This window comes from Apostichopus japonicus, chromosome 16, assembly GCF_037975245.1.
Source record: "Apostichopus japonicus isolate 1M-3 chromosome 16, ASM3797524v1, whole genome shotgun sequence".
NCBI lineage: Eukaryota > Metazoa > Echinodermata > Holothuroidea > Aspidochirotida > Stichopodidae > Apostichopus > Apostichopus japonicus.
The window spans coordinates 982,453-1,008,136 of NC_092576.1; the positions used below are offsets into that span (position 1 = coordinate 982,453).

General features: G+C 36.5%; 1 protein-coding gene across 1 annotated transcript in view; it reads left to right on the forward strand.

Annotated features, from left to right (window-relative positions):
- Positions 1-25,407, forward strand: part of LOC139983330 (ligand of Numb protein X 2-like) — a 41,430-nt gene extending 16,023 nt beyond the window's left edge. Inside the window, exons 3-13 of the mRNA XM_071996839.1 lie at positions 2,107-2,312; positions 6,414-6,523; positions 9,001-9,084; positions 9,391-9,584; positions 11,255-11,285; positions 18,629-18,745; positions 19,312-19,479; positions 21,155-21,274; positions 22,995-23,185; positions 23,797-23,955; positions 25,272-25,407. Of these exons, the coding sequence (XP_071852940.1) occupies positions 2,107-2,312; positions 6,414-6,523; positions 9,001-9,084; positions 9,391-9,584; positions 11,255-11,285; positions 18,629-18,745; positions 19,312-19,479; positions 21,155-21,274; positions 22,995-23,185; positions 23,797-23,955; positions 25,272-25,407 (1,516 nt within the window). The remainder of the gene's footprint in view (positions 1-2,106; positions 2,313-6,413; positions 6,524-9,000; positions 9,085-9,390; positions 9,585-11,254; positions 11,286-18,628; positions 18,746-19,311; positions 19,480-21,154; positions 21,275-22,994; positions 23,186-23,796; positions 23,956-25,271) is intronic.
- Positions 25,408-25,684: the final 277 nt, after the last annotated feature.

The following is a 25,684-nucleotide window of genomic DNA, read 5'->3' on the forward strand; positions in this document are numbered from 1 at the left end:
ATCCAATGTTCTGAAAAATGCCCCTTCGCCTATCAGAAAAATTTGATCCCAAGGATGGCACAATATACTGATGCCTTTTTGCTTGACATTGTATGTGTATGTATTTTAGATCCTCCTGCAAGCAGGAACTCGCAGAACTTGATGCCCTCAAGTGAGCTGTCCCCTTTTATTTCAAGGCATAGACTTTTTTAATATGTTTGAAGGTATTAAATTAGATCTACACTTAAATAGCAACCTATATATTTACAAGGAACCCTGAGCTAGTTAAAGTACTTACTCAATGGAACATTTCAATTGCCCAGGTTCCAATTCTACCATTCCAACGCGACCAGCATCCGTTTTTTCAGACTTGAATTTCTCCATGATCCGAATATACATGTGCACATGAACATGTCATTTTCTGTATTAAACAATAAATAGCAATGCTTTGGACAGTTTACGTGTTTATTTCGTCTACAAATCTCTGTATTTGAAACATTTGTGTTTAGTACAAAATACAAAATATGGAAGGTCAGTCAGTCAGTCCAGTTTTAATCCTGACTTGAAGTTAGTATCGGACATGCTTAAGTACCATTCATTACTAGTTTTATTATTACAGTAACTAATGTAAATTTATATTAGTTCTACAGTATATAGTATATTACATGTGTTCAGTAATTAGTAGACTGGGCGGCATCGTAAGGAAATTGGGAAGAAGATGACTTTAAGCTTTAACGTAATTAAAACAAAGTGCCTGTCTGGTTAGAAACTGATTATAGTCTCGCTTGGGCTACTTGAGTTTTTAATTACATTCAATGACTGAAGGTTCTATCTGTGTGCATTTGAAAAGTCCAGAGTGTTAATTTATAAGTTCTGTAGTTATTAGATATCAACAGTATTCAGTAAGTTGCTACCGAAAGTAAAACAAGCTAAAATTGTAGGAAGTTGTCAAACTAGTAAATTTTTGTGTATATACATATTTCTGAGCAGTTCTCGATAATTATTTCCAGATAAGGAGGAAAACTTGCATTATTTATGATTTTAAAGACCGACAATAAAGATAGTTTGGGGAACAAAGTACGTACACTGCTCTGATAGTGGTACTCTTCAAGCAGGTCAAGAAGACTGGTTTGGTTAATTCCTGATCCAATGAAAAGGTCACCTCATTAAACAAAACAGACGATATTTCAGAACGATAAACACTTTGCAGCATGTAGAGTGGGTGGGCGGGGCCTTAGATACAGTATGAACAGTATAGAATAGAGGGCGCAGGTACTGTAGTAGGTTAAAGGTAAGAAGTAGAGTGCATTTAAATAGACCAGAGACTGGTACAGTAGTAGGTATAGAATCATTGCTGGTAAGTCCTCAGACCATTCAAGGTTTTGGACACTGCTCTGATAGATAGCGGTACCGCGGAAGCAGAATGTGTCACTTTATTGATGATGGTCGACTGTTAGCGGCCATGACAGCATACTGTATTTGACATAGAATAATGGTTTTATAGTTAAATTTAGATCGCGCTGCTTGTTAAGGGGTAAAACGAAAGACCTTTCAATAATGTGTCGATGGTGTAAACAGTACTTACTGTACTTACAGTAAATACAGTGGTTAGTGTGTCATACTTACTGCACAGTAGAATGTAATTAAACCCATGTTATGAATGCTGAATGCAAATTTACAGTAGGTATGACTCATATCTTTACAATGGAGAATTCACAGGTCTATGCAGTACTAGCAAATATACACTTACCATTTATATGTGATTTATTAAGACTTGGAAGCACCTAATGTACTGTAACAGTTAACCGCAAATACATCTGTACAAAAAGTTCATTGAGCACAATTTCTATAATACATGTGTATGTACTGTAAGTATTGATACTGTACTGTTTGTATTGTATTTATGATCACCGGTTACTTAATTCACAAGTACTGACGTACAGTAGTTCTGTACAGTGTTACTTGTACATACTTGAATTTATATGCCTGATTTTCTACAGTAAAAAAGGAGGGAGTACAAGTACAGAGTCCCCATCCCTCCCCTTCAAATTGCCTCGAAATAATTTCACTTTGTATCCTTCCAAATTTTAAGGCTTTTCATCAAATATTAAATGATTTTCTTCCCAGAATGCTAGATAAGTTGATGGTAGTCTGTCCGAATAAAAGTTTCTGCAACACCTCCATGGCCAGATGCGACTTGGAGTCTCACCTCTCAAACAGATGTGTCGGCAATGCCGCAAAATGTCCAAACCAACACTTGGGATGTCTCTGGCACGGACCGCAGGAGATGCTCGAGAACCATGTATGGGAATGCCCCATGAGGGGGCGTCCTGGTAAGTGCTTTCAGTAGTCACCCACCTTTCAATTAATGTTAAAGGGGTTTCAAAGCAAAACCCACTCATCATCTGTGTCTGTTGTCGAAATAATTCTGGAAACTCTGTATGTGTGTAGTTACAAAACACGCCTGAGTGTACATGGCAAGAGTTTAATTGATTCTCTTATTTATGAATTATTGATATTACTGATAGTTTTGTAATAATAATAATAATAAATGAGACTTATATAGCGCCAAATCAGTAAACAAAAGTTACTGCTCAAAGCGCTTTACAAAGAAAGTAAATTAATTTACAAAAGAACAAGTGAAAAAATGGATCTTAAGTAGACTTTTGAAAGTAGAAAGTTTATAGCATGTTCGAATGTGATCTGGTAACTTGTTCCAGAGATAAGACCCAGAGTATTGGAAGCTTCTGTAACCATAGTTCTTCAATCGTGGTTTTGGAACAGTGCCAATATTAATGTTTAATAACCGAAACTCTATTTTAGTTAGAGACACAGTACAGTCATGTACAGTACCATCAACTCTTTAACTACTTTTAGCACAAATATCTGAACACTTGAATACCTGACGCTCTACAGTATATACCCATGTCCGCATGTTTGATAGTGCCTTTATATTATGTTTTTTTTGCTTTATGGCAACATGACATCAGCTTGAACATGTTTTAGTAACTGTGAAGAGACACACTGTAACTGCCTGTTGGGTTGTGTAGATTTTATAGGACAATGTTATACATGTACTGCACACTGCTGTATACAGTATATAAACTCTATGATGGCAGCATACTGTAGATGTTACTGTCACAATTAATCATAGAAAATTCCTTTTTGATGATATCTTCATTGGCAAAGAGTGTCTCCATAAAATGTAACATTAGTATCTGACATTTTGTTTTAAGTTATTGTTTGCGAACAAAGTCCCTTTTTTTCCCCCCTTCTGTAAATCATAGTTAATGGCAGAAAAGCTTGGGAGGTCTTTGAAGCCCAGGGCTTGGTGAAGAGAATAAACTAAGAAAGTATATAACAGGTTCTTCAGTGCTTAAATATTCACAGTAGTTCAAGTAATGTGATATTTTAATACAGTGAAGCTTTCAATGTTTTACTTGTATTAAACAGCAGGTACCTCAAGTCTAAATTATTGAAATATACATATGAAATTGCACCACAGTAAGGCATCTACCCAAGCGGGGATTAATGCTGTTTGTAAAAGTACTTGTTCTTTAAATATCCTGGTTTTAAAATGATTGCGACACGAACTGGACATTAATGTATCATTTCTTAATTGCCATTCGATCTACCGTATCTACTTTGTAAGAAAATTACAAACGGATACGAGATGTATAATTTAACTTTGATCTACACATCCATGCGTGAAAGAAAAATTATAGACTTTGAAGAATTTATGGTATCTGCAACTTCTTCAACATCTTATTGAACCTTTGAGGCAGAAAACTGCTTTTATGTGCATTATCGTAGTTTAACCATCCCTTCTTCTTTCTGGATTGTAACTCCGCCAACAAGATTCTGACAGGAAGTGCACGCTAGATTAAACAGTAATTAGAAAGCTATTTCTGGTACAGTATATAAACCTTAATAAAGTTACCCGATCAGAACTGTTCAAAGTCTTTAATACGGTTGAAGCAGAGTTCTTGGTCGGCACTGTTTGGTCATGTGATGAACATGTGTGCTAATATACTGTACGTGTACAAACTTTAGACTCTATTACCAACGATGCTGTACTGTAAGAGTAGTGTGTTGTAGCTTCCATGCACATCGCCTCGTTAATTTGTAACTGTAATGATTACTGACATATCGTAGCCCGGCTGAAGTCCAAGGTGTCTAGGATGTCCTTGGTTCAAGCTCTGTCATTTCCGAAAGAAGATGGATCTTTTTTTCGCTCTTCCAGGAGAATTTGAATTTAATGTACTGTATATTAATTACCATACTGAATGAACATCCTGGACTTTCCTGGTATTCCATAAATTATATTAAAACATACTTTACAGCTATTAGGGCTAGATTGAAACCATAACTGTTGAAGATCGATGACTCGGTTGTACAATGGATGTATACTTTACGGGTATGTGTTTGTAGTAGTCAACTTCAGGAACTAATAACCTTGTTAGCACACATACCAGTGCTGTGGCCGAGTGGATAAAGGAGATGGCATATGAAGCAATGAGGCTTAGCAATCGGGAGGTTCCAGGTTTGATACCCGGCCAGGTCATAGTAAGGTGGGTTTATCAGCTACGGTTTTCCCATCTGAAATGACTTTCTAAATTGAAAAAAATAAAAAATTTGAGTGAAAATGTTGAATCAGAAGCCACCCGACGTGTAAGTTGTACTCCATATAAGCCCTTGCAGGTTTCTCCCACATTTGTGGTCGCTTAAGCATCATCATTACATGTCTAGAGTGAACTGGTAATTTGTTAACACTGCACCCTCTACGACCTGACCCCTCCGGTCAATGCCCTCCCTCCTCACTCAACCACCCAAAAGCGTTTAGAAAGTTCATATTAGCCTCGGAATGGTTACAGTACGTTACTCGTGTGCATTATGTATAATACAGTTATTTACTGTACATTGTAGCATATGGCTGTGTACAAATTATATGATACACATTGTACAGTATACATTTATCTGTTGATTATTAAACAATTGAAATTGACTGCAAATTCTATCTTTATCTAAATATACAGAACAGTACCAGCATCATTTATGATGAAAATGCAGGTTGGATTTAAAGTAATTAATTAAAACAAAATACATTTCAAGTATATACTGCTTGGAATATTTCAAACTGAGTACTCTGAACTTGACAGTCAATTTACTGTACAGTTTATTCTGCTGGTATTTTCCCCAAACTGCTTTCAGGAATCCACATGTAGTTAAGTGTTTTAACTTATTACCAGGTAGTATTAAGTACTACTGTACAGTATATACAGTACATGTATGTGTAATTGGATACTTTTTAAAGTCAGTATGTCAGTAAAAATACAGTAATTGTACAGTATCAAGTGTGTCTGTACTGTACATATGCTGCTTTCATACAGTGTACTAACTTGAGGACCATGATAATACTGGCTGTCTACTTCACACCAATCAATGGTAAAGTACACTTACTGTGTACATGTATATAGTAAATAGCCGATACAGTGGATTCATAGTTAAGGTATTTATAGCATCTAAAATCATTGAATTCATTAGGACCAAGAAGATGTATGTCTGTAAGTTCCCAAAATCAAACTTGTGGTGGAATTGGTGAGTGTACAATGTAGTAAAGTTTAACTTACTGTAAATGAGCTGCCCAGTACCATTTCATTTCTTTCAATAATCCAAATTAAGTATTTTTATCCTTTTTTTTTTCCCTTCTTGTGCAGTTAAACAGGGAAATTTTAGGAGCCTTTTGGAATTGTTCTTTAGTCCTGGTGACTCTCTCAGATAATGGGAACTGAATGAAAGAAACTGTCAGAATATTGCACTCTGGCCACATTAAAACACTACTTAAGAAATAAAGCATGTATTTTGTTCCTGACAAGGAATGCCAAAGCCCCATAAAAGCTTGCTTGCATGCATTGCTTTCTTATTACAAGAGACAAGTTCTAATGATTTCTTGATATAATAACATGTCCTCCCTCACCCTCTCCCTTGATCTATGGATCCAACATGTAACTTAAAATTTGTAAGTGCCAGAAGTTTGGGAAGTCTACTTACAGTAGTACTGGGTATTCCTTAAATCACAAATTAGGAATCGAGGGTCCCAAAATCCATTTTTTTTTTTCCAGATGACACCTAATCTGATCCTGCTAATAAGAAAGAAAGAATCCATCAGAAAAAAATTAATATATAATTCATTTTTTACATAATGTTGAATTGCTATGCTTAGCCTTTAAGTTTACAGTGGGGGATGGTTTTTTTTCTTGGGGGGGGGGGGAGGTTGGGATGCCATGCTTAGTCAGTTTAGATATTAATATATATTTAATATCATCTTTCATATTTCAAGTGCATAGAGTTCATTAATGCTGGATTCGGGGGTTTATATCAGACCTTTTGTCCGTCCGATAAATTTCTCACCGAATCATTCCTCATTCCCACAGTTGGACCCAAGGCTCCCCTCAAAGATGGCTGCCTCACGACAGTCGAAATTGAAAAAGAGCCGGGAGAAGAATTAGGAATGGCCTTCGTCGGAGGAAATGAAACACCTCTGGTAAGATCTTGTAAGATGAGTGCAAATTGGACACGGTAGCCGAGCATGTTAATATATTAAAACGTGAAGCGTATAGTTCTGTACCAGTGCAGTGTGGTGAATAGACAACTGTGCGAAATGGCTGCATATTATATATTTCTAACTACTGTATGGAGTCATTTCTAAGAGAAAATTTGTTGAAGTTATTAGAGTACAGCATGTACATAAGAAATGACAAAAACTGAATATTACTTCAATAAAATATTCATGAAAAGCTGCTTAAAAGGATTGTCTGGTGGCCCAAAGAAGTTAGCTTAAAAAATAGTAAATAATTTTCCAAACATGTTGTCAAAGTATGAGAACGCTAATGTTGCGTTTGACAGAGAAACGATTTTTTAATCGTTGTCGATAGACATTTCAAATATGATTTGAACAGTACAATACGTGACGTCAGCTCTGCCATAGCAGATTGCGTCATAACCCACCCTCCGCACAGTACCTATACGGTAATCACAACAAAAACAGCGTTTGTATACAGATAAATTTCTTCCTTAATTTCCGGTGAAATTTCTTTAAAATTAGATATGTTTTCAAAAACTCCTTAAGCCGCCATGTACTTGATCGGTGGTTCCGTGGTCTTTGTGTAACACAAGGTAAATTTTAACAGCAGACTCTGAGTTGTTCAGGCTATACATCGCGCTATCCAGCTCCAACGCGAAAAATGTTCGCATGTAGGCTATACTCAAACGTTGACAATCGGACAGTTCTGCGAAGCCTAAGCTTCTCATTGCTACATTCTGCTCTGACAACGATTCGATCAATTTCTTCAATAATTTCCGGTGAAATTTCTTATAAATTAGATATGATTTAAAAAACTCCTTAAGCCGCCATACATGTAGTAGATCGGTGGTTTCGTGGTCTTTGTGAAACACAAGATAAGTTTTAACAGCAGGCTCTTCGTTGTTTACACATCGCGGTATCCAGCTCCAGCGCGAAGAATGTTCGCGTGTATAGGCTACTGTAACGTTTACAATCGGACAGTTCTGCGATGACATCGATTCCGCCAAGTTTCATCTTTCGGTTTAACGAATACTTTACAAGTTTCCTTTTACTGTTAATTTGATCCGTGAATTGTATTTCAGCGATTTCGAAGAACAGTTAATGAACTGTGGTTTGAGTGTGAGTGTACTATGTGTAACGCTATACAAGTACACCAACTGAGCATCGTAGTATATACGTTCCCGAGTATGTACGTTATATATATGAGGCAATCCAATGTGCTTACACGTGAGTTTATTTGCTGCGGAATTGGGAGTGCTAACTTCAAGTCGCCTGTTTTGCCTATCTGCAAGCACTACGTCAATCACCATATTGAAGCGTTCGAACAAACGGTACTTTTGGTGAGAAACTGGTGAATTTGAAAACCAGATTTCTACAAGAAGAAAACGTCGAATGGGGACAATTTTTACATGGTTAGAAAGAGAAAAATAATAACTACAAAGACAATGTATCAAAATCTTCCACCAGACAATTCCTTTAAGCAGGAAAATTGTTCTGGGCATGGTAGCTGAGCATGTTAGGAAGTATGGAGTATATTAGGTAGTATGGTGAATATACAGTCTGTGATTGCTGCATATTATGTGTTCTTACTATGGAGTCATTCTATGAGTAATTTGATGATATTTATGGAGGAAAAGAAGGCACAGAAGAGAATGACTGTCTAAACGAAATGTTGAGCTTCAACCAAATATTTACTAAAACCTGTTCAAGTAGGAAAATGATCCTGCCCAGAAAATTTGCAATGATGGTGATGTAATGTTGCATCTCCCACAAATCAGTAAAACTTATGCTTTCCCCTTTCCCCTCCCCCCTGTTGACCTCTCTCTAGGGTCACTGCCCTCTTACTTACCAATCTACAGTACCCTTGGGAGGACATGAGAGGTAAAATAGTGTTGACTCTAGAGTAAATTTAGTCCTAAACATGGCATTTTTAAATCATTTTCAATAGTGCTTTCTCCAGAGGCCATTCCTGGCCTTCCAGACAATGAGATTGGTTAAAGTGGAGAAATAAAAGTCTCAAGAGTGGGCAAAGTGTTTTCGTTGAAGCTGGCAGTAAAGTGCATTTTCAAGTTTTTTCGAAAATGGCCGACGGTTATTTGAGGTCAAAGGATATTCCGGATAGCAGCAGAGCATCCTCTTGCATCTTTATCCTAAGCTGCCAATTGCTACTTAATTAGCAATTGTTTAGCAATTAGGTTGGTAATTAAGTAAACCGAAGAATCTATGGCAAACTTCTCAACAAGCAGATTTTTCCTTGTCCAACAAAATCAGTCATTTTGAACTCTGCACCCCGAGGACCATTATGAACCCCCCCCCCCCATCATTTAACTTATTCTCTCTTTCTTTCTTTTAAATGATGTTCATGGGCCTTGTGTCTACCTACAGCTTTGATCTGTTCATGATGGTTTCTTTTTTGTTTTTTGCCAATTATTCTACAGATAGGGATCGTTGTACAGGAAATCTTTCCAGAGGGAGCTGTACATAGAGACAAGAGGCTGAAGCCGGGGGACCTTATCGTTCAGGTGAGCAGGTTACCCCCTGTTTTTTTGCTTTCTTATTCTTCTTCTTTGCGGCATTATACATTCGATCGGTAGGACAGAATAATTTAACCAAATGCAGCACAGAAACTAATGTATTGCGAATTGAGTTATTGAAAGCTACTTGCAATTAGGAACACATGAAGTTCAACTGTAGTCCTAAACTTAGGAACTTCATTACAGTCATAATCTTAAAAACTTCTGTTATTTGGTATTGTGTTTTCTTAATCTTGTTTTGTACCCATAATCCCTCAGAAATAAATTTTGCGAAATGTTCTTTCTCTCTGCAAGGTTAACGATGTTGATGTGAAAGACATTCCCCATCTCAACGCCAGGGAGGCACTCCTGGATCCGTCCTCGCCCCTCAGGCTGACCATATTCAGAGAGAGGGCGGAAGGGAAGAACGCAAACTCCCCAGGGATGATCCACGTCACGCTGACAAAGGTCCAAGGCGTGCCGTTGGGGATCAAGATTGCGGCCAAGAGGTAGGTTTGAAAATTGATAAATATCTAAGTCAATATTTTGAGGAGTTTTGTCAACAGTCCATTTTTCTCTCCTCAGCAGTGGGTGGTGGGGGAGGGGGTTGATGGCTGGGTTATGAATTTGCGTTTAACATGGACCCACAAAATCTACTTTTTGGTTGGTTAGTAATGTAACAGCTCCATGTTTGGCTGTGACATCTGTGAAGTTGTTTGTTATTGTTTGTGAAAAGAACCAACATTTGGGGAAAAGAAAATGTTTGTTATGACAATGTAGGCAACTCATCATCACTGCAAGAGATTGTTTAGAAGATGAAGGATTTTCAATTCATTTTCTTTGAGGGCCAGAGAGAAACAACGATTGTAGCAAAGGACCAGGGCTTTCAATAAATCAGTACAACTTATCCATAAGGGATTAACTTAAGGGAAGACAACCCATTGCACGTTGTACTCACGAATTCATATCATGCATCACCAGCTGTTTGAATAGTCACAACTATGGTTGCTCGACACTCTGGTTTATCAAAGGTGTCACAATGTCCTTAACATAAATCACTAAAATGTCTCACAAGGTTGTGACCTTGGACTAAACAACTAAAAATGTGCTCCAAAGAATCGATACGTACAGGAAACGAACTTTCAAATAGGAAACAGTTCTAAGGTTTGTATGTATGATGTACAATATTTCTTGCTACATCCCAAACAGAAAGGCTAAACTGTGAATAGATTTGAACATGGAAGGAGAAGCAAACGATTCAGCCGTCATTGTTCAACAAAGCAACGCTATGAGTGAGATTAGTAATTTATATAAAACCTACAAATGTTGTTACTTCAAATAAAGATTATGATTGATCACATTTAGGGCGGGAATGGACTCAACTCGAACGGACTCAATCCGAATGGACTCAACTCGAATGGACTCAATTCGACCAAACTCAGATTGACTAGACTCAAATTGACTGCATGCAACTCGAACGGACTCAACTCAAAATCAGACTCAACTCTAACAGACTCGACCAGACTCAGATGAACTGCACGCAACTTGAACGGAATGGTGAAATTTACATCCGTACCATGTTGTGCAATGCTTTTAACCTCATATAAAACATCATATATATTAAAGAGTAAGGATGCCCTTTGAACAATCAGTAGTTGTTAAGATTACAATCAGGTTTGTCAAGTCATTGTACCTGAAATTAAACAGACTATGCAAAGTCCATGGTTAATGGGATTTGTTGTGTGGATTATATGTGATAGATGTGCTATTATGAATGCTACATACCATGTAAACTAATAAATATAGTTACAGTTAAGTCATGGTACCAAGAAACATGGCCCTCTGTTACTGTTGGACAGGTACAGTACATGATGCCATGCAGTAAATTACTTCATGGAGCTAGTTATAACCTTATTGTCTCGTCAGTTGACGATGTTTTCAAAGGCATTCTGTGACCAATCATTGGCATTTGAAATTTTTCTTATCGTGACCTTTCTTTTAAAACAAATGGAATTTTATTTTCATACTTCTCAAGCCTTAATAAATAACTACTTTCATGAGTTACAGTCAAATCTAAAATTTCACAGATTTTCTATAATGCCTTCTCAAATAATCTTCGTTCACCCTGAAGTTTAATAGAGATGATGACCAATCTTTTTCCTTTCCTTTTATTTTTCAGGGACGAGCAAGGAATATTTGTCGTGGATGTGGTAAGTGCTTGTTTGAAAACCTATTAGAGCCTTGGTCGAAAGAAGTTAACAAAGTTACAGTATTGGCCAACAGCCATCTTCCTCTTCTGCCTGTATAAATATAAAGTCAAATCCGATTTAAGATCAAACATTTCTATCACCTGTTGAATTCAAGAAGATTTCTGCTGGGACTAGAGTTTCTGAGTCCGTACCTGTCCGTTTATTTGCAGGCAAATAGTTGTAACCTGGACTGTTGAGCTCACCCTCGTAAATTTGTACAATTTGTGCTCTGGGCATTCTTGAAGATTATTTATAGAGACTTGTGCAACATGAAGTAAATTCATACTCCATCCTAACAGCCCTGTACACATAGAAAGGCAGGGAATGATATATCCAGTACCGCATAGAGACTTGTGCAACATGAAGTAAATTCATACTCCATCGTAACAGCCCTGTACCCATAGAAAGGCAGGGAATGATATATCCAGTACCGCATAGAGACTTGTGCAACATGAAGTAAATTCATACTCCATCGTAACAGCCATGTACCCATAGAAAGGCAGGGAATGATATATCCAGTACCGCATAGAAAAATACTATGAAAAATGAGCAACTTACTACATAAAATGAAAAGATGTATATGATAGCAATTTTGAATCGCAGACCCACCTAATCAGTCTCAGTATCGTATATGGGAAACAAAATTGTAAACTTCAAAGCTGCTATGCAAAATGTGAAAAATAAATTAATCCCCCTGCTGTGACTTTTTGAAATCCATGTTTTTGACAAAATGAATAATAAAAATGCCCATTATTTCAAGAGCATTCATATTTGCTCGTTAACTTTAAAACACAATATTGCAATTCTCTTACATAAAGAGTACATAAAAATAACTAATAATAAAAATAACTAAAAAATAAAAAAAAAATAAAAAAATAAATAATAAAAAAAAAAAAATAAAAAAAAAATAAAAATATAAAAATAAAAATAAAAATATAAAAATATAAAAAAATCAAAATAAAAAATAAAAATAAAAAAATAAAAATAAAAAAAAATAAAAATATAAAAATAAAAATAAAAATATAAAAATATAAAAAAATAAAAATAAAAAATAAAAATAAAAAAATAAAAATAAAAAAAAAATAAAATAAAAAAAATAAAATAAATAAATAATAAAATAAATAAATAATAAAAATAACTAAAAAAATAAATAAAAATTTCGCACCATTTATATAGTATACTGAAACCCTTGTCAATGACCTTAGAGAGTAAAACTGGCTTTCACCAATTGATAATAAACAAAATCTGCCAAAGAAGAAAAAAAAAATAATGGAAATGAGATGTTTATAATTAATGGAAATATGCCTTAAGTTTATCCCAACTGCATAAAATCATTCAGTAATGCAAGTTTGTGACGTCAGTAACTCTCAGATTCATCTGGTTCAAAATCCTCATGAATTTTTCTTGTTTTTTTCATATCATTTGTATCATTTCTGCAATGGTAATCTGGGAGGTTTATATCTATCTGTCTGTCTGTCTGTCTTCTCTCTTTCCTCTCTCTGTTCTATCATGTCGCCTGGATTTCTTACCAAAAATTGTGAATTTTTTCGCAAGCCGAAATTATGTTTATTTTGTTGCGACTAAAGTTGACCTGTAGGTACCTTATAGGAAGAGAGACTTGTGATAAGTCATAGCTGTACCAGCGATAGTATTTCTACTCCTGATCTAATTTAGAATTTGATAGATTTTTGATGTAATTATACCAACTTTTTCTCCTTAATATTTTATTTTATTATTACTATTTCCCCTTTTCTTGCAATACATTTGTATGTATGTCTTTGTAAGCTTTAATGACTACAAACTAGTGTTTGCACGGGTTATCCGGGTACCCGGGTACCCGCCCGACGCAATCCTACCCGGTTCCTAATTTATTATCCGAATCCTACACAAAGTGTGATTTAAAAAAAATAAAAATTTGCAAACCTACGGTTAGGCAGATTTCCCATTGACTTAGTGTGGTGTTAGGCTACCATGTGGTTGAAGATAACAGCAATAACGAAAGTATTCCATGGATATCTTATAACTACGTCACAATTTCAGCTAATAAACAAATGGCTATGCTAGATTACCCCATTGACTTAGTGTGGTGTTAGGCAACCATGTGGTCGAACGTAGCAGCAATAATGAATGTGTTCCATGGATATCTTATAACTGCATCACAATTTCAGCGAATAAACAGATGGTTAGGCTTAGCTAGATTTCTCATGCATTGACTTAGTGTGGTGTTAGGCTACCATGTGGAAGAAATAATTATTTATTCATTCGTTTATTTCATAGAAGGAAAGGCTGACAAGGAATTTTACGACATGTTTATGGATTATAGACGGGATAACTAAAAAATAATAATCGCAAGTGGATTTTTACTAATCGTGTATTCCAAATGCGATCAAATTGCGCGAATCGCGTAATCTCGCGGCTAATGCGAACCTTGGGCCTGCATAATAGAGAGTAGTAGTAACAACTGAGCTAAAGGGATATTTTATGGTCTGATCCAATAGACGTGGAGAGCAAGCATAAGCAACGGCGGCAGTGCGATGTTAACAACATTACTACTAATTAGTAGCATGGAGGTAAAACAGAGTAATGTTAATTATATTAAGTAATTAACAAGTTTATGACAGAAAAAAAGCAAATAGAAATTATTGAGGAAGGTTTTATACCTTACCATACACATACGTTTTTGAACATGAAAACATTGTCAGTAGATAATATAATTCATTTATTATAGCATCCAATATGTAATTTCTTGAAAATCGTGATACACGAGGGTAAACAATTTTTTCCGGGTACCCGGATACCCGACGGGTAACGGCTCTCGGGTACCCGGTTCCCGATTTTTGGACCCGTGTAAACACTACTACAAACCAGTGAGAAGCACTTGAGGCTAAGATAAAACAAAACTTAGAAAATGAGAAGGAAATTTTGCCACTAGGGTGTACTACTCCATCACGAAAGTACTTTTGGAGGTTGTAGGGCTGTAAAAATACAAAACATATATATATCATTTAAGACAGCATCTTTTTTGCTGATTTAATTGATGAGTCTCAGCTGTGTTTTGGTTTTATTACAGAAAGTGTCGTTTCTCAGAATATTTAAAACATCAACATAGGAAAACAGATGATAGCAGTGCATAGGATTTGGAAGGTCTCTTCACAAGGAATAGAATCGGTCAGGAAGAAATTGACAAAACACAATAACGATTGTAGTATACCCCCCTCCCTTTCCCTCCCCAGCCCACACCTCACCTCACCTCACCTTAATACATTTAATATACATCACTGCATGTACTGTATCTTCTTTTAAAGCACTGTACATATGGGAAATTAGGGAAAAAAAAAAATATGGGAATTAGCAATTTCATTTAGTTTTTGAACACATTAACATAATAATATTTCCAAACATTGTATACTAGGATCATACATGATTACAACATACTTGTAGTTGTGGAAGGAATTGTTTTAGTAAGATCACTGTTAGGAAATCACTCTCCCAGCTGGCTGTATGAACCTCCAGGGTATGGTGCGCCCAACCCACCCCCCCACTCCCCCACTACAGATTACCCCAGTTGATAGCTTGAGCATGTTCACACCATCACTGTCCTGCTATTCGTCACGTTGCAATAGAACAGATCCTTCACATGAAGTACATTTATGTGTCATGTGGTACATTATGTGACATATATAAATTGGAGAACACAGCGTCCTTTTTTTCTTTTTTTTTTGTCTGGAACCTTCAGTTAGGCATTATACAACTGCAAAGAGGGATTAACCTTGCAATGAATAAAGTTACTGCCAGCTAAAATTACTTTTATATATTGTCCTTATAGTTAACATGGCCTTGAAACATCCTTTCAGTCCTAATAAACTTTTATTAAGAGTCTAAATAGTATTGAGTTCTAAGGGATAATTGCTGGTGTATTTGGTTTTTCTTTCTTCGCTCCAAAGGCTCTAGTTGTCTTTCTTTAACTCCAATGATGAAACACACAGTGAAACATTTGTGAAGGAGTTTAGGTGTATTGCAAAGAACTCATTTATATCAAATAAGCTTAAAATGTGATGCTTTTGAGTTTCGTCACGTTTGCAGTGTAATTTCTAGTTGCTGGAATAATGTGCAGACAAACGTGACAGCTTTTGTTAAATATTAGATTAGTGTCACAACAGCTTCCATAGAATTATTTACTCTGCAAACTAACAGAGAGAAAGAAACTTCTCAAAAAGACTGCGTGAGTTAATGCAAATGCTTAAAGGTGAATGGGCCTGACGTTTCGATCCGAGAAGGATCTTCTTCAGAGGCTGAATGGCCTGACGGTTCGATCCGAGCAGGATCTTCTTCAGAGGCCGAATGGCCTGAAGGTTCGATCCTAGCAGGATCTTCTTCAGAGGCTGAAGAAGATTCACATCATTTTCATTCTATCACACTGCACAGTTTAACCTCACACATGAAGGCTTAATGTGTTCAACAACTGTTTGCAGACTTTTAAAAGCTTTGTATACATTCTGTGATAATTAGCAAACATTGGTAACAACTGGCTGTGTAAACCTGTAGTACTGTATTCATTACAGAATAAGTTGTTTCACAGAATTATTGAGAGAGAGATCTCTGAGTCTTTGTCATCTTGTTTGTTTTACCAGTTGACTTGTCAATGAGTCAACACTTAGCAGCAAGGTGAGGTAGGATCTGAAAACATTCATGGAATGTTAGATGACACACTATTATCTTCACTTGAAGTGCAACAGGTTATGTCACCTGTTGTCATTATTCTTGTATCATTGGTTGACTGCTACAGTATAGTATGTAACATGTGCTTGTTGTTCTTAATTCACAGGCTAGAATGCCCAGTATTTAGTTTAAAATGTATTTAAGTTTATAATGTTTTACAACCAGTCAAACACTTAAAAGGTGTTTCAGGATAAAGAAAATAAAAAAACATTCACGAAATGTTAGATGATACATTATTATCTTCACTTGTAAAGTGAGATGTTTTGTTACTTTGTTGTGATTACTGTTGGTTGAAATGTTGACTGCTACAGTTTGTAACATGTGTTTGTTGTTTCATAACTCACCTGCCAGAATGCCCAGTATTTAGTTTATAATGTGGTCATATAAGGCTTCGTTTGTTCTTGAGCAAGTACTCATTTGTGTAAATTCTGCATCATTTTAATCAATATATGTACAGATCAAAGAGAGTTAGTTTGTAAAATGAAGTGTATTTTTAGGCAAAATTTGAATATTATCTGTGGCTACTGGAGGGCTTTTCTTGAAACGATGTCTTTTTTTCTCTTACATGTAGTGACAAGTAATCGCTTGGAATGACAAAACGGTTAAAACGAGACAAATGTGAAAACTTCTTTTTAACATTTTCTGACAGTTTAAAAAAGTCCCTTTTGCTTGCTGTGTAAACTTCACATTTAATATGGTCATGCCACAGTACCTACATAAAGTGTGTGTCATCTAGTTTGCTGTATTAAAACCTGCAGTATTGATTTTATGATGAGTCAACATATTAAACAGGTGATAATATAAAGGGTTCCAAAGCATCATGGGAATGGTAGATGTTAAAATTAACTTCACTGTATAAAGTGTGATGACAAGTTTAAAGAATTTCTTTCACTAAATATTTTGTTGTTCCAACTGGACAATACTGTAACTATATATTAAGCCATCAATTGTCTTTGTTGCATCTTGGAGCACTCTTGATTAGAATTTTGTGACAATCCTTTAAATATGCTCGTAAATATCCATAATGACCATAGCAGAGCAGAGATGATATCACCCAATATTTCTACCATCAAGCAATGCCTTTTTTTTTTCTTGAATTTCATATTTTTTTTTATTCTTCTTTTCACTTTAGAACTAGTACCTTTAAGTAGCTCTCTAAATTAATATTTTCAAATGAGGTTAAGTATATGCAATGCCACTTTTCAGAAATTTCCATCTCTGATTTTTTTTTTTTTTTTTGACTGGGCAAATTTCTGAGGAAGTTCAAATTACACTTACAAGTGATTCACTCATGAAATAAAAAGCAAGAAAGAAAAAAAGATACATAAGAAGAAATATTTTGAAGTGAAATCAGGCTGTTAAAATAATGTTGGATGGAGACAAAAGTTTTCCCTTTGGCGGCAATAATTTAAGTCTACGGCATATAAGCTTTCAGCTTTATATGACATTGTATGCACAGAAATAATGCAGAAAATTCCCTTGATAATGTAAGCTATGAATCAGCTCTGCAATCAAGCTCAATCAGGGAATAATTGATCTGGTATCTCGTCACAAAACACTATGATAGATAGACTGTTAAATTGCTTTACAAGTCAAGAGATGCATGGCAGTTTGTAAACAGGTCCGACCGCAGTGTTTCATAAGATCGACTGTTCAGAACAGTAATAAAAAGCAGCACTAATGTTGAATATTAAGTAATACAATATACTCCGTTTGCTGCTTAAAAGAGTTCTCTGAAGGCAGTGCGAACCCTAGTGAAAAATATTCCAGACTAAATTTGTTGTGAAGTTTTTAAAGTTTGTATATGTGATTTGAGAACAGAATTTCAGTGAGACTAAACCAAATGGAAGCAGAATTTAAACTTACACTATGTTTGGTTTAATCCTTAATTCTTAAATTCCTTAATAGAATGTGTAAAAATTAAGTAAAAAACTTTCTTCTTGTCTGAGCAAGGTGGTGATGATGATGATGGTGGTGATGGGGATGGTGGTGGTGGTGATGGTGGTGGTGATGATCATGATGAGGAGGAGGATGGTGGTGATGATGATGATGATGATGATGATGATGATGATGATGATGATGATGATGATGATGATGATGATGATGATGATGATGATGATGATGATGATGATGATGATGATGATGATGATGATGATGATGATGATGATGATGATGATGATGATGATGATGATGATGATGATGATGATGATGATGATGATGATGATGATGATGATGATGATGATGATGATGATGATGATGATGATGGTGATGATGGTGATGGTGATGGTGATGGTGATGGTGATGGTGATGGTGATGGTGATGGTGATGGTGATGGTGATGGTGATGGTGGTGATGATGATGATGGTGATGGTGGTGATGATGATGATGGTGGTGATGATAATGTGAGGAGGAGGATGGTGGTGAGGAATGGGATGAGAAGGATGTCTTAGAATCTTGTCTGAGGAGAATGTGAGTTGTGGTTGATGTGAAGACATGTGCTTTAGTACTGTTTAATAATTGTTATCCCAAAGATGATGATGATGCAACCTCTTCTTGTACTTAAACGGCATCATTTTCTTCCTCAGTTGGATGACAGTATAGCTCACCGGGATGGAAGATTGAAACGAGAGGACAGGGTACTGGAGATAAATGGTCATAATGTAGAGCAGTCTCTACCAGACAGAGCTGCTCAGATATTCAAGGTAAATAAAAAAGAGGAATAGATTGCTTTAGATTCTTTGTAGTCTTCCATCAAACCAACAAGTTTTTGGATTCAGTTGAAACAAACCCAAACAAGCAAACCGTTTAATTGCTAAGATTACTGTGTCAAGCATGTTATCCACTATTGATTCACGTCTCACATTTTTTTTTAAATCAATCCGTCCATGGAGTTATAAAAAAATGTAAAATCTTCCTTTGAAACTCACAGATGTTTCTGACTTAATGTTGTTTGGCAATCAAATATTGGTGATTTATGTTCATGAGGTTTCTGCAATGATAATCCTGCAATAATTTGATTACCTGTCTATGCACAACTTCCACACTCTTGTTATGTTCTGTTTAGCTTATTATCACTTTCTTGATATGAATATTCATCAATATGTTCTTGCAAGAGAATGTTTGTCAAACTTTTGTCATTGGGATGGGAAGAGACTAATCTTGTGATCGTCAGTTTTAATTTCATTGAGAGACTTTACATCATTGCTAACAATTACCATTGCGATGAATATTCATTTAATGATTTGTCTCAATGTATTTTCTCTCGCAGCGAGCTGGATCCAGAATAGACATGGTTGTGTCCAGACCGGGTGGCTTATCCTCTCTAGATTTCTATCCCAGTTCTCTACAGAATGAACTCCCCACAGAACCCTTCCAACTACTGAGGCCAGCGCTTGTCCCCCGACCCAGAATGGAAAAGACAGTCTCTATTCGAAAGGTAATTAAATTAACGCCACTCCTCACTTCCCTGTCTGCCCACAACAACTGTATTCCCGCAGTACTGTTTCCAGAGCGCTCTCCGTAAACCTCTGTTTCATCTACCGCCCTCCTTTTCCACCCTGCCTCCAAAAGTGTTTGGAACACCTAATTGAGAGTGGAATTTCTGTCTCAAAAAGGCCCATCGTTTTTAACTCATCAAAACTTCTTCAAGGACTTGCTTTGCTGTCGTCGTGAAAAAAACTCTACCCCAAAATTATTGGCTGATTATGCATTCCTTTTAGAGTGTTTTTGAAGACCTTAATATTTCCTTGGGTTTCCAGCTTGTTGCACCACTCAAAGACTCATCCCAGCCATTCATGACTAATACCAGTCATTCCTGTGTCTATTGTATCTTCGGAAATATGAAGATATTAATATCCTTTGAAAAGATGAAACAGTCTGTGTTTGACTCTGTTTGTAATTTTAAATAGTATTTGGTAGAAATTTTGGTATCTTTGGTAAATAATCTTTGCAACTCAATATTTTCTGTAATTTAACGATGATGTAACTCTACCGGGTACCAAATATTACCTAATTAGATTTTGCTGGTGAAGACACTATCTTATAATTCTTAAAATGACATCTCACAAAGTGCGAGAGAGAAGCCTGGCCTTTTATTTTTTCTTTGGAGTTATGAAATGAACGTGCAATAATGAATTCACATGCATTGGTTTGTTATGATATCAAGACTTGAATCTTACTTTACAAGGAATTCTCATTCCTTGATGAAATAACTTATCTATCAAACCCAAACCTATTCCTGATATTGTGTGACGTACAACCTGATCTTAAAGAGCCGGCCTGATGTGGTCATCATATCTTCCTATATATGTGGTAATCTTATTGTACATGTCAGTACATGCTTAAAAACAGTCACAGAAATCGTCAGAGAGATGTCTTTTCCAGAAAACCCTCCTAATTGTCATCTCTGAAATGATTTCATTGCAAATAATCTTGTTATAGAATATCGGACATGTTGTTGCAAAAAAAGTAACTAAAGAATATTGCTTGCGAAGATGTTTTCTTATAATTCTCCCAAAAAATTAACATCTCAAAAACTGAGAGAGAGAAAGAGGCCTGGCACAAAAGTGTCTTGAAGTATACATGACTGGTACAGTTTGTCATATACTGGTAATCTAATGGACGTAATACCATTGTTAAATGTCAGGAATTGTTGAGAGTGACTTGGAATAAGTAAGGACAATTCACAAACTTCCTTGGCCCTCTGTTAGATTACAGTGAGTGCATTAATATCATTTTGCAGGACTTCAAGAAAATATATATATTTTCGTCTTTTTTGGTTCTTCAAAATTTGATCCTAATATTCTTTATATATATTTAGAGTTAAACTTTTGCAGCAATTTTTGAGTTAATTTCAAATGAATTTGGTGTCCGCCTCACAAAGTGTTGATATGGTTCTGGGACTTTTGATGAATGCCCCTCACCCCTCCATCCCTCCCCCTTACCCCCCCCCCCCTCTGCTTCAAGAACATGGCGGAGAAAGTAGGGATTGCTTGGGCCCTTCAATAACTCAGTGTAATGGGTTCACTTGATTGTTTTAAGCCCAAACGAGTTTTTTTTCTCTTTGTCATTCTGTTGTTGTACACTTGTTCCCTCTGATTGTCTCCTTCCAGGGTCTTCGACAGAATCTTGGCATCAGCATCAGTGGAGGCAGAGGACAACGGGGTGATGTTCCCATCTTCGTAGCCAGCATTCAGCCGGATGGGTGCGTCGGGAGAGATGGGCAACTTCGTGTAAGTAATGTGTGACTTACAGAGACTTTACATAGGGCCTGATGTTTCGATCTTACAAGGACATCTTCAATAATAAAAATGATAATAATCAGCAGTTATTGTTACAACGCTTAAGCGAACACAAATGTGGGAGGAACCCTCAAGGGCTTGTGGATTACAACTTACATGTCAGGTGGCTTCCAATTCAACATTTTAACTCAAATTTGGAATCTTTGCTATTTAGAAAGTCATTTCAGATGGGAACACTGTAGGTTGCTCATAAATGAAAAGCCCATCTTACTATGACCAGGCCGGGTATCTGACTTGGAACCTCCAGATTGCTAAGCCTCATTGCTTCAAATGCCACCGCCTTTATCCACTCGGCCACAGCACCGCCTCTTTCAGAGGCTAACTGAAACAAAAACAAACTAAGAGCACATTAAAGAAACACAGATGGAGAGACAGTTACATTGAATAAATGAGCAATGAATAGAGTAAAATGGATAGAGTCAATAGAGTCAATGGATAGAGTAAATAAATAGAGTAAATGGATAGAGTAATCAACAATTGATGACAGAGAACTTTGGAAATGAAGTGTATTTTTAGGCAAAAATTTTGAATATCATTTGTGGCCACTGGAATGCTATCTCTGGTGGTGACGACAGTCCTTCCGGTCATATCATTTTTGGTTCCTTGCAGATAAGCAAAGGAACTTTTGTAGTCATGTCGGCATATGTGAGTGTGTACATGTGTGACACTTTTTTGTATGCACGATAACTCAACAAGTGAATAATTGATCAATGCCATACTTTGTGGATGGGAGGTCAATAATGAGTTGATGAACGCTAGTGATTCGGTGCTCATATCATGAATATTAATGAGGTCACAGGGTCAAATGTCAAAATCTTCAAATTGCAATAACTTGGCAACCACAGGTTGGAGTTTCTTCAAACTTGGTATTGTGATATTGGTACACCACCTTTACATGCTGATGGGTCTTGCAATTGATATCCATATTTTTGAGGAGGCGTGGCTGAGCATGAGAATAGTAACAAGTTTGTATGCATAATAATTAGACAAAAGAATAATTGATCAATGTCATTCTTGGTGGGTGGTCCAGTATGATTAGATGAACCCTATTGATGTTGGTGCTCATTCATGAATATTAATGAGGTCACAGGGTCAAATGTCAAACTCTTCAAATTGCCATAACTAGACAATCATAAGTCACAGTTTCAGCAAACGTGAGTGTGTTATTGGTAGGTAGCCTACACATGGTGATGTGTGTTGCAATTGATAACATGTGTATTTATGAGGTGTTGCTTTGCATTACTTAGATTACAAGTTTGTATGATTAATAACTTCACAAGGCAATTATTGATCATTACCATGTTTAGTGAATAGGTGAACCTAATTTGTTTGTGGTGCTCATATCATGACCAATGATGAGTTTTCCGAGTGAGGTATTATATATCAAATTGCAGTTACTCATGTGAAAATCATATGTTTTTAACTTCAAAATTGGATCAGTGATATTTGTAGATAACAGACACATACTGATGTGTGCTACAAATGGTTCATGCATATTTAAGAAGGGCCCTGGCTAGCATTATTTTGGTAACAACAGTTTGTTCACATAACTTAAGGTAATGCTTCATCATTACATACTTGGAGTGTTCCCTCTTTATTAAATCAATGAACAAGGAACTATGAAATGTTTTCATTTTTCTTGTCTCGATAGGTTGGAGATATCATTCTAAGTGTCAGCGGAACAGATTTGACAGATCTGAGGCACACAGATGCTGTCAAGGTGTTGAAGGCTAGTGCCAGCGCCAAATCTATCAGTTTTCGTATTATCGAAGCCGATGAAAACGAAGGCGTAACCGGCGCAAGATACGCTCCTTCTTGGTTGACGTGGTTGGCCCTGCCTCCGTAAGTCGCTTGTTTTGAAGTAATTTTGTGAAATTTATTACAATTTCTACGTTTCAAAGCATGACTGAGGTAAGGCACAAGATTAATTTTTGAGTTATCTTGTAGCCCACCAGAACACACTTATTAACAGTGCAGCTTGTATTTCCATAACACTTTTTCACATTTCAGCTCTTGTCTTCATATATATACCCAGGCATTCAGGGAGTTTCAATCAGACTATTATTTTCAATTAACAGTAGTACTGGATTATCTGGTTATATGATATTTGCATTGAAAATGTGCTGCTTAAAAAAAAAAAAAAATTAAAATTAAACAAATAATAAAATAAAATGTGCTTCTTGAAGTGAAACGTCTGTAAACATTTCTCCCTGAGGTCCAATACAACATGGCTTGCTAAATGTGTGTAAGTGTGGTTGTTCTCTTGTGGGGGACTCTATCAAAAGTATAGTATTTACCAGGGTGGGGGGGTGGTAGGTCAGTACAGATGACATTTCAAATGAAGACTTTTATTTTTTTATTTTTTATAATTATTTTGTTTTTCTTTTGCGACAAGATTTAACCATGGCGTTGATTAAACGGTTTCCCTTGTCAAACTTTCCTTTTCTCTCTAGAAATATACAAAAGACGAAAAAGTTATCGTTGGACAAAGGGAGATTAAAAAGCCTGGGATTCAGTATTGTTGGGGGTAAAGACAGCACCCACGGACCACAACCCATCTTTGTGAAGACATTGGTACCAAATGGAGTGGCAGCTAAAAGTGGAAAACTCAAGTAAAAATCATTCTTCTCTTCATGCTTCTGTGTTTAGCCTTATTGCCTCTCTGAAATTTGGGGTTCAGTTTAAAAAGGTACATTTTGCAATAACAAAGTGAACTGCGGGACACGAGCTCATGATGTGTGCACTTTATTCGTTCATGAAGGATTTACTGTTCTTCTCTTCTAGTTTAAAAGCCCCTTGGTGAGTTGACTTAGATACCTTTTTTCATTCTATGGGGGAGGGGGGGGGGGGGAAGCAGGGAAGAAAGTATAATAGGTCCCATAATCCCATAGGTCATTAACCGGAATAATTATGTTTTTCATTTCAAATCGTGATTGAAGTAAAAGTAAAACATTTTTCCTTTTTTTCTTTTCTTCAATTTTAATTATATTTTGTAAAAAAAGTAGTTTGTTATATTACCATGAGAAGTGTCCAGGCTATGAGAAGTTCATTGAAATATAAAAATTCTCCCTACTGGCCTGGGAGCCACAATCAAGCTATCTTCTTTAAATATCAATTCCCAATGCAAAAGTGTACTAGAAAAAAACTAATTCCATGGAAGGTTCCATTCAACAACACTAAGAATGTTGCTATCCCTATACCTCTATAATAATAATTATAGAACATCATTTTTATATAGCGCCAAACAAACTATGAAATAATTCTCAAGCTGCTTCTCTATGAGAATCTTGTTTTGAAAGCCAATCAGTTGCAGGTCAGGCTCTTCAGTGGCATCCCCATCGTAGGATGAAAGGCTCTGGGTTTTTGTATTGGACTGTACAGTCAACGTAGTAGTAAGATTGTGACTCTAGGTTAGTAGGGAGAATTTTATAATGCTGGTACCCCTCACCTGTATACAGTGCTCTCTCTCTATCATGCTTGCAAGCAAACCTGTCGCATGATTACAACAGCACAGATACAACAGCGAGTGGAATTTTCCGTAAGTAGCAGCACAGGTACAAAAGCGAGTGGAATTTTCCATAAGTAACGGCACGGGTACAAAAGGGAGTGGAATTTTCCATAAGTGACAGCAAGGGTACAAGAGCGAGTGGAATTTTCGGTAAGTAACAGCACAGGTACAAGAGCGAGTGGGAACTTCCGTAAGTAACAGCACGGGTACAAGAGCAAGTGGAATTTTCCACAAGTAAAAACACAGATACAAGAGCGCGTGGAATTTGCTGTAAGTAACAGCACAGGTACAAGAGGGAGTGGAATTTGCTGTTAGTAACAGCACAGGTACAAGAGCGAGTGGAATTTTAAGTATGAGAATAAGTGCTAGTAGTACCTTAACTCTTTCATGAGCATCCATTTCTTTCTTCTCTCATCTCAGGTGTGGAGATCAGGTCATGGAGGTCAACGGACAGTCCCTCCGTAGTTCCACTCACAGCGCAGCAGTTTCGGTGCTGAAACAGGTCAGTCAAACAGCAGAACTACTGATCATCAGCTGGCCGGGAACTGTTGTCTGACCTCGAAGGTGTTACTGCAAATAAAAGAGAGATAAAAACTACAATTTGATGAGTAAGCATGTAAAGTGCCTTGTACTTCTTCCAGGAATCTAGATTACAACGTCAAGCAGTCGATGCAATCGTTGTCTGTAGCGACGGACAAGGTTTGGAAAGGTCCAGTCTTCGTCCTCCCACATACTTGAGATATCTACAACATCATCAAAGGCAGTGGTTACCTTGACAACAACTTTCTCTGTGGATCATTGCTGGTTATGTTCTACCGGCAAATGATGCCTGG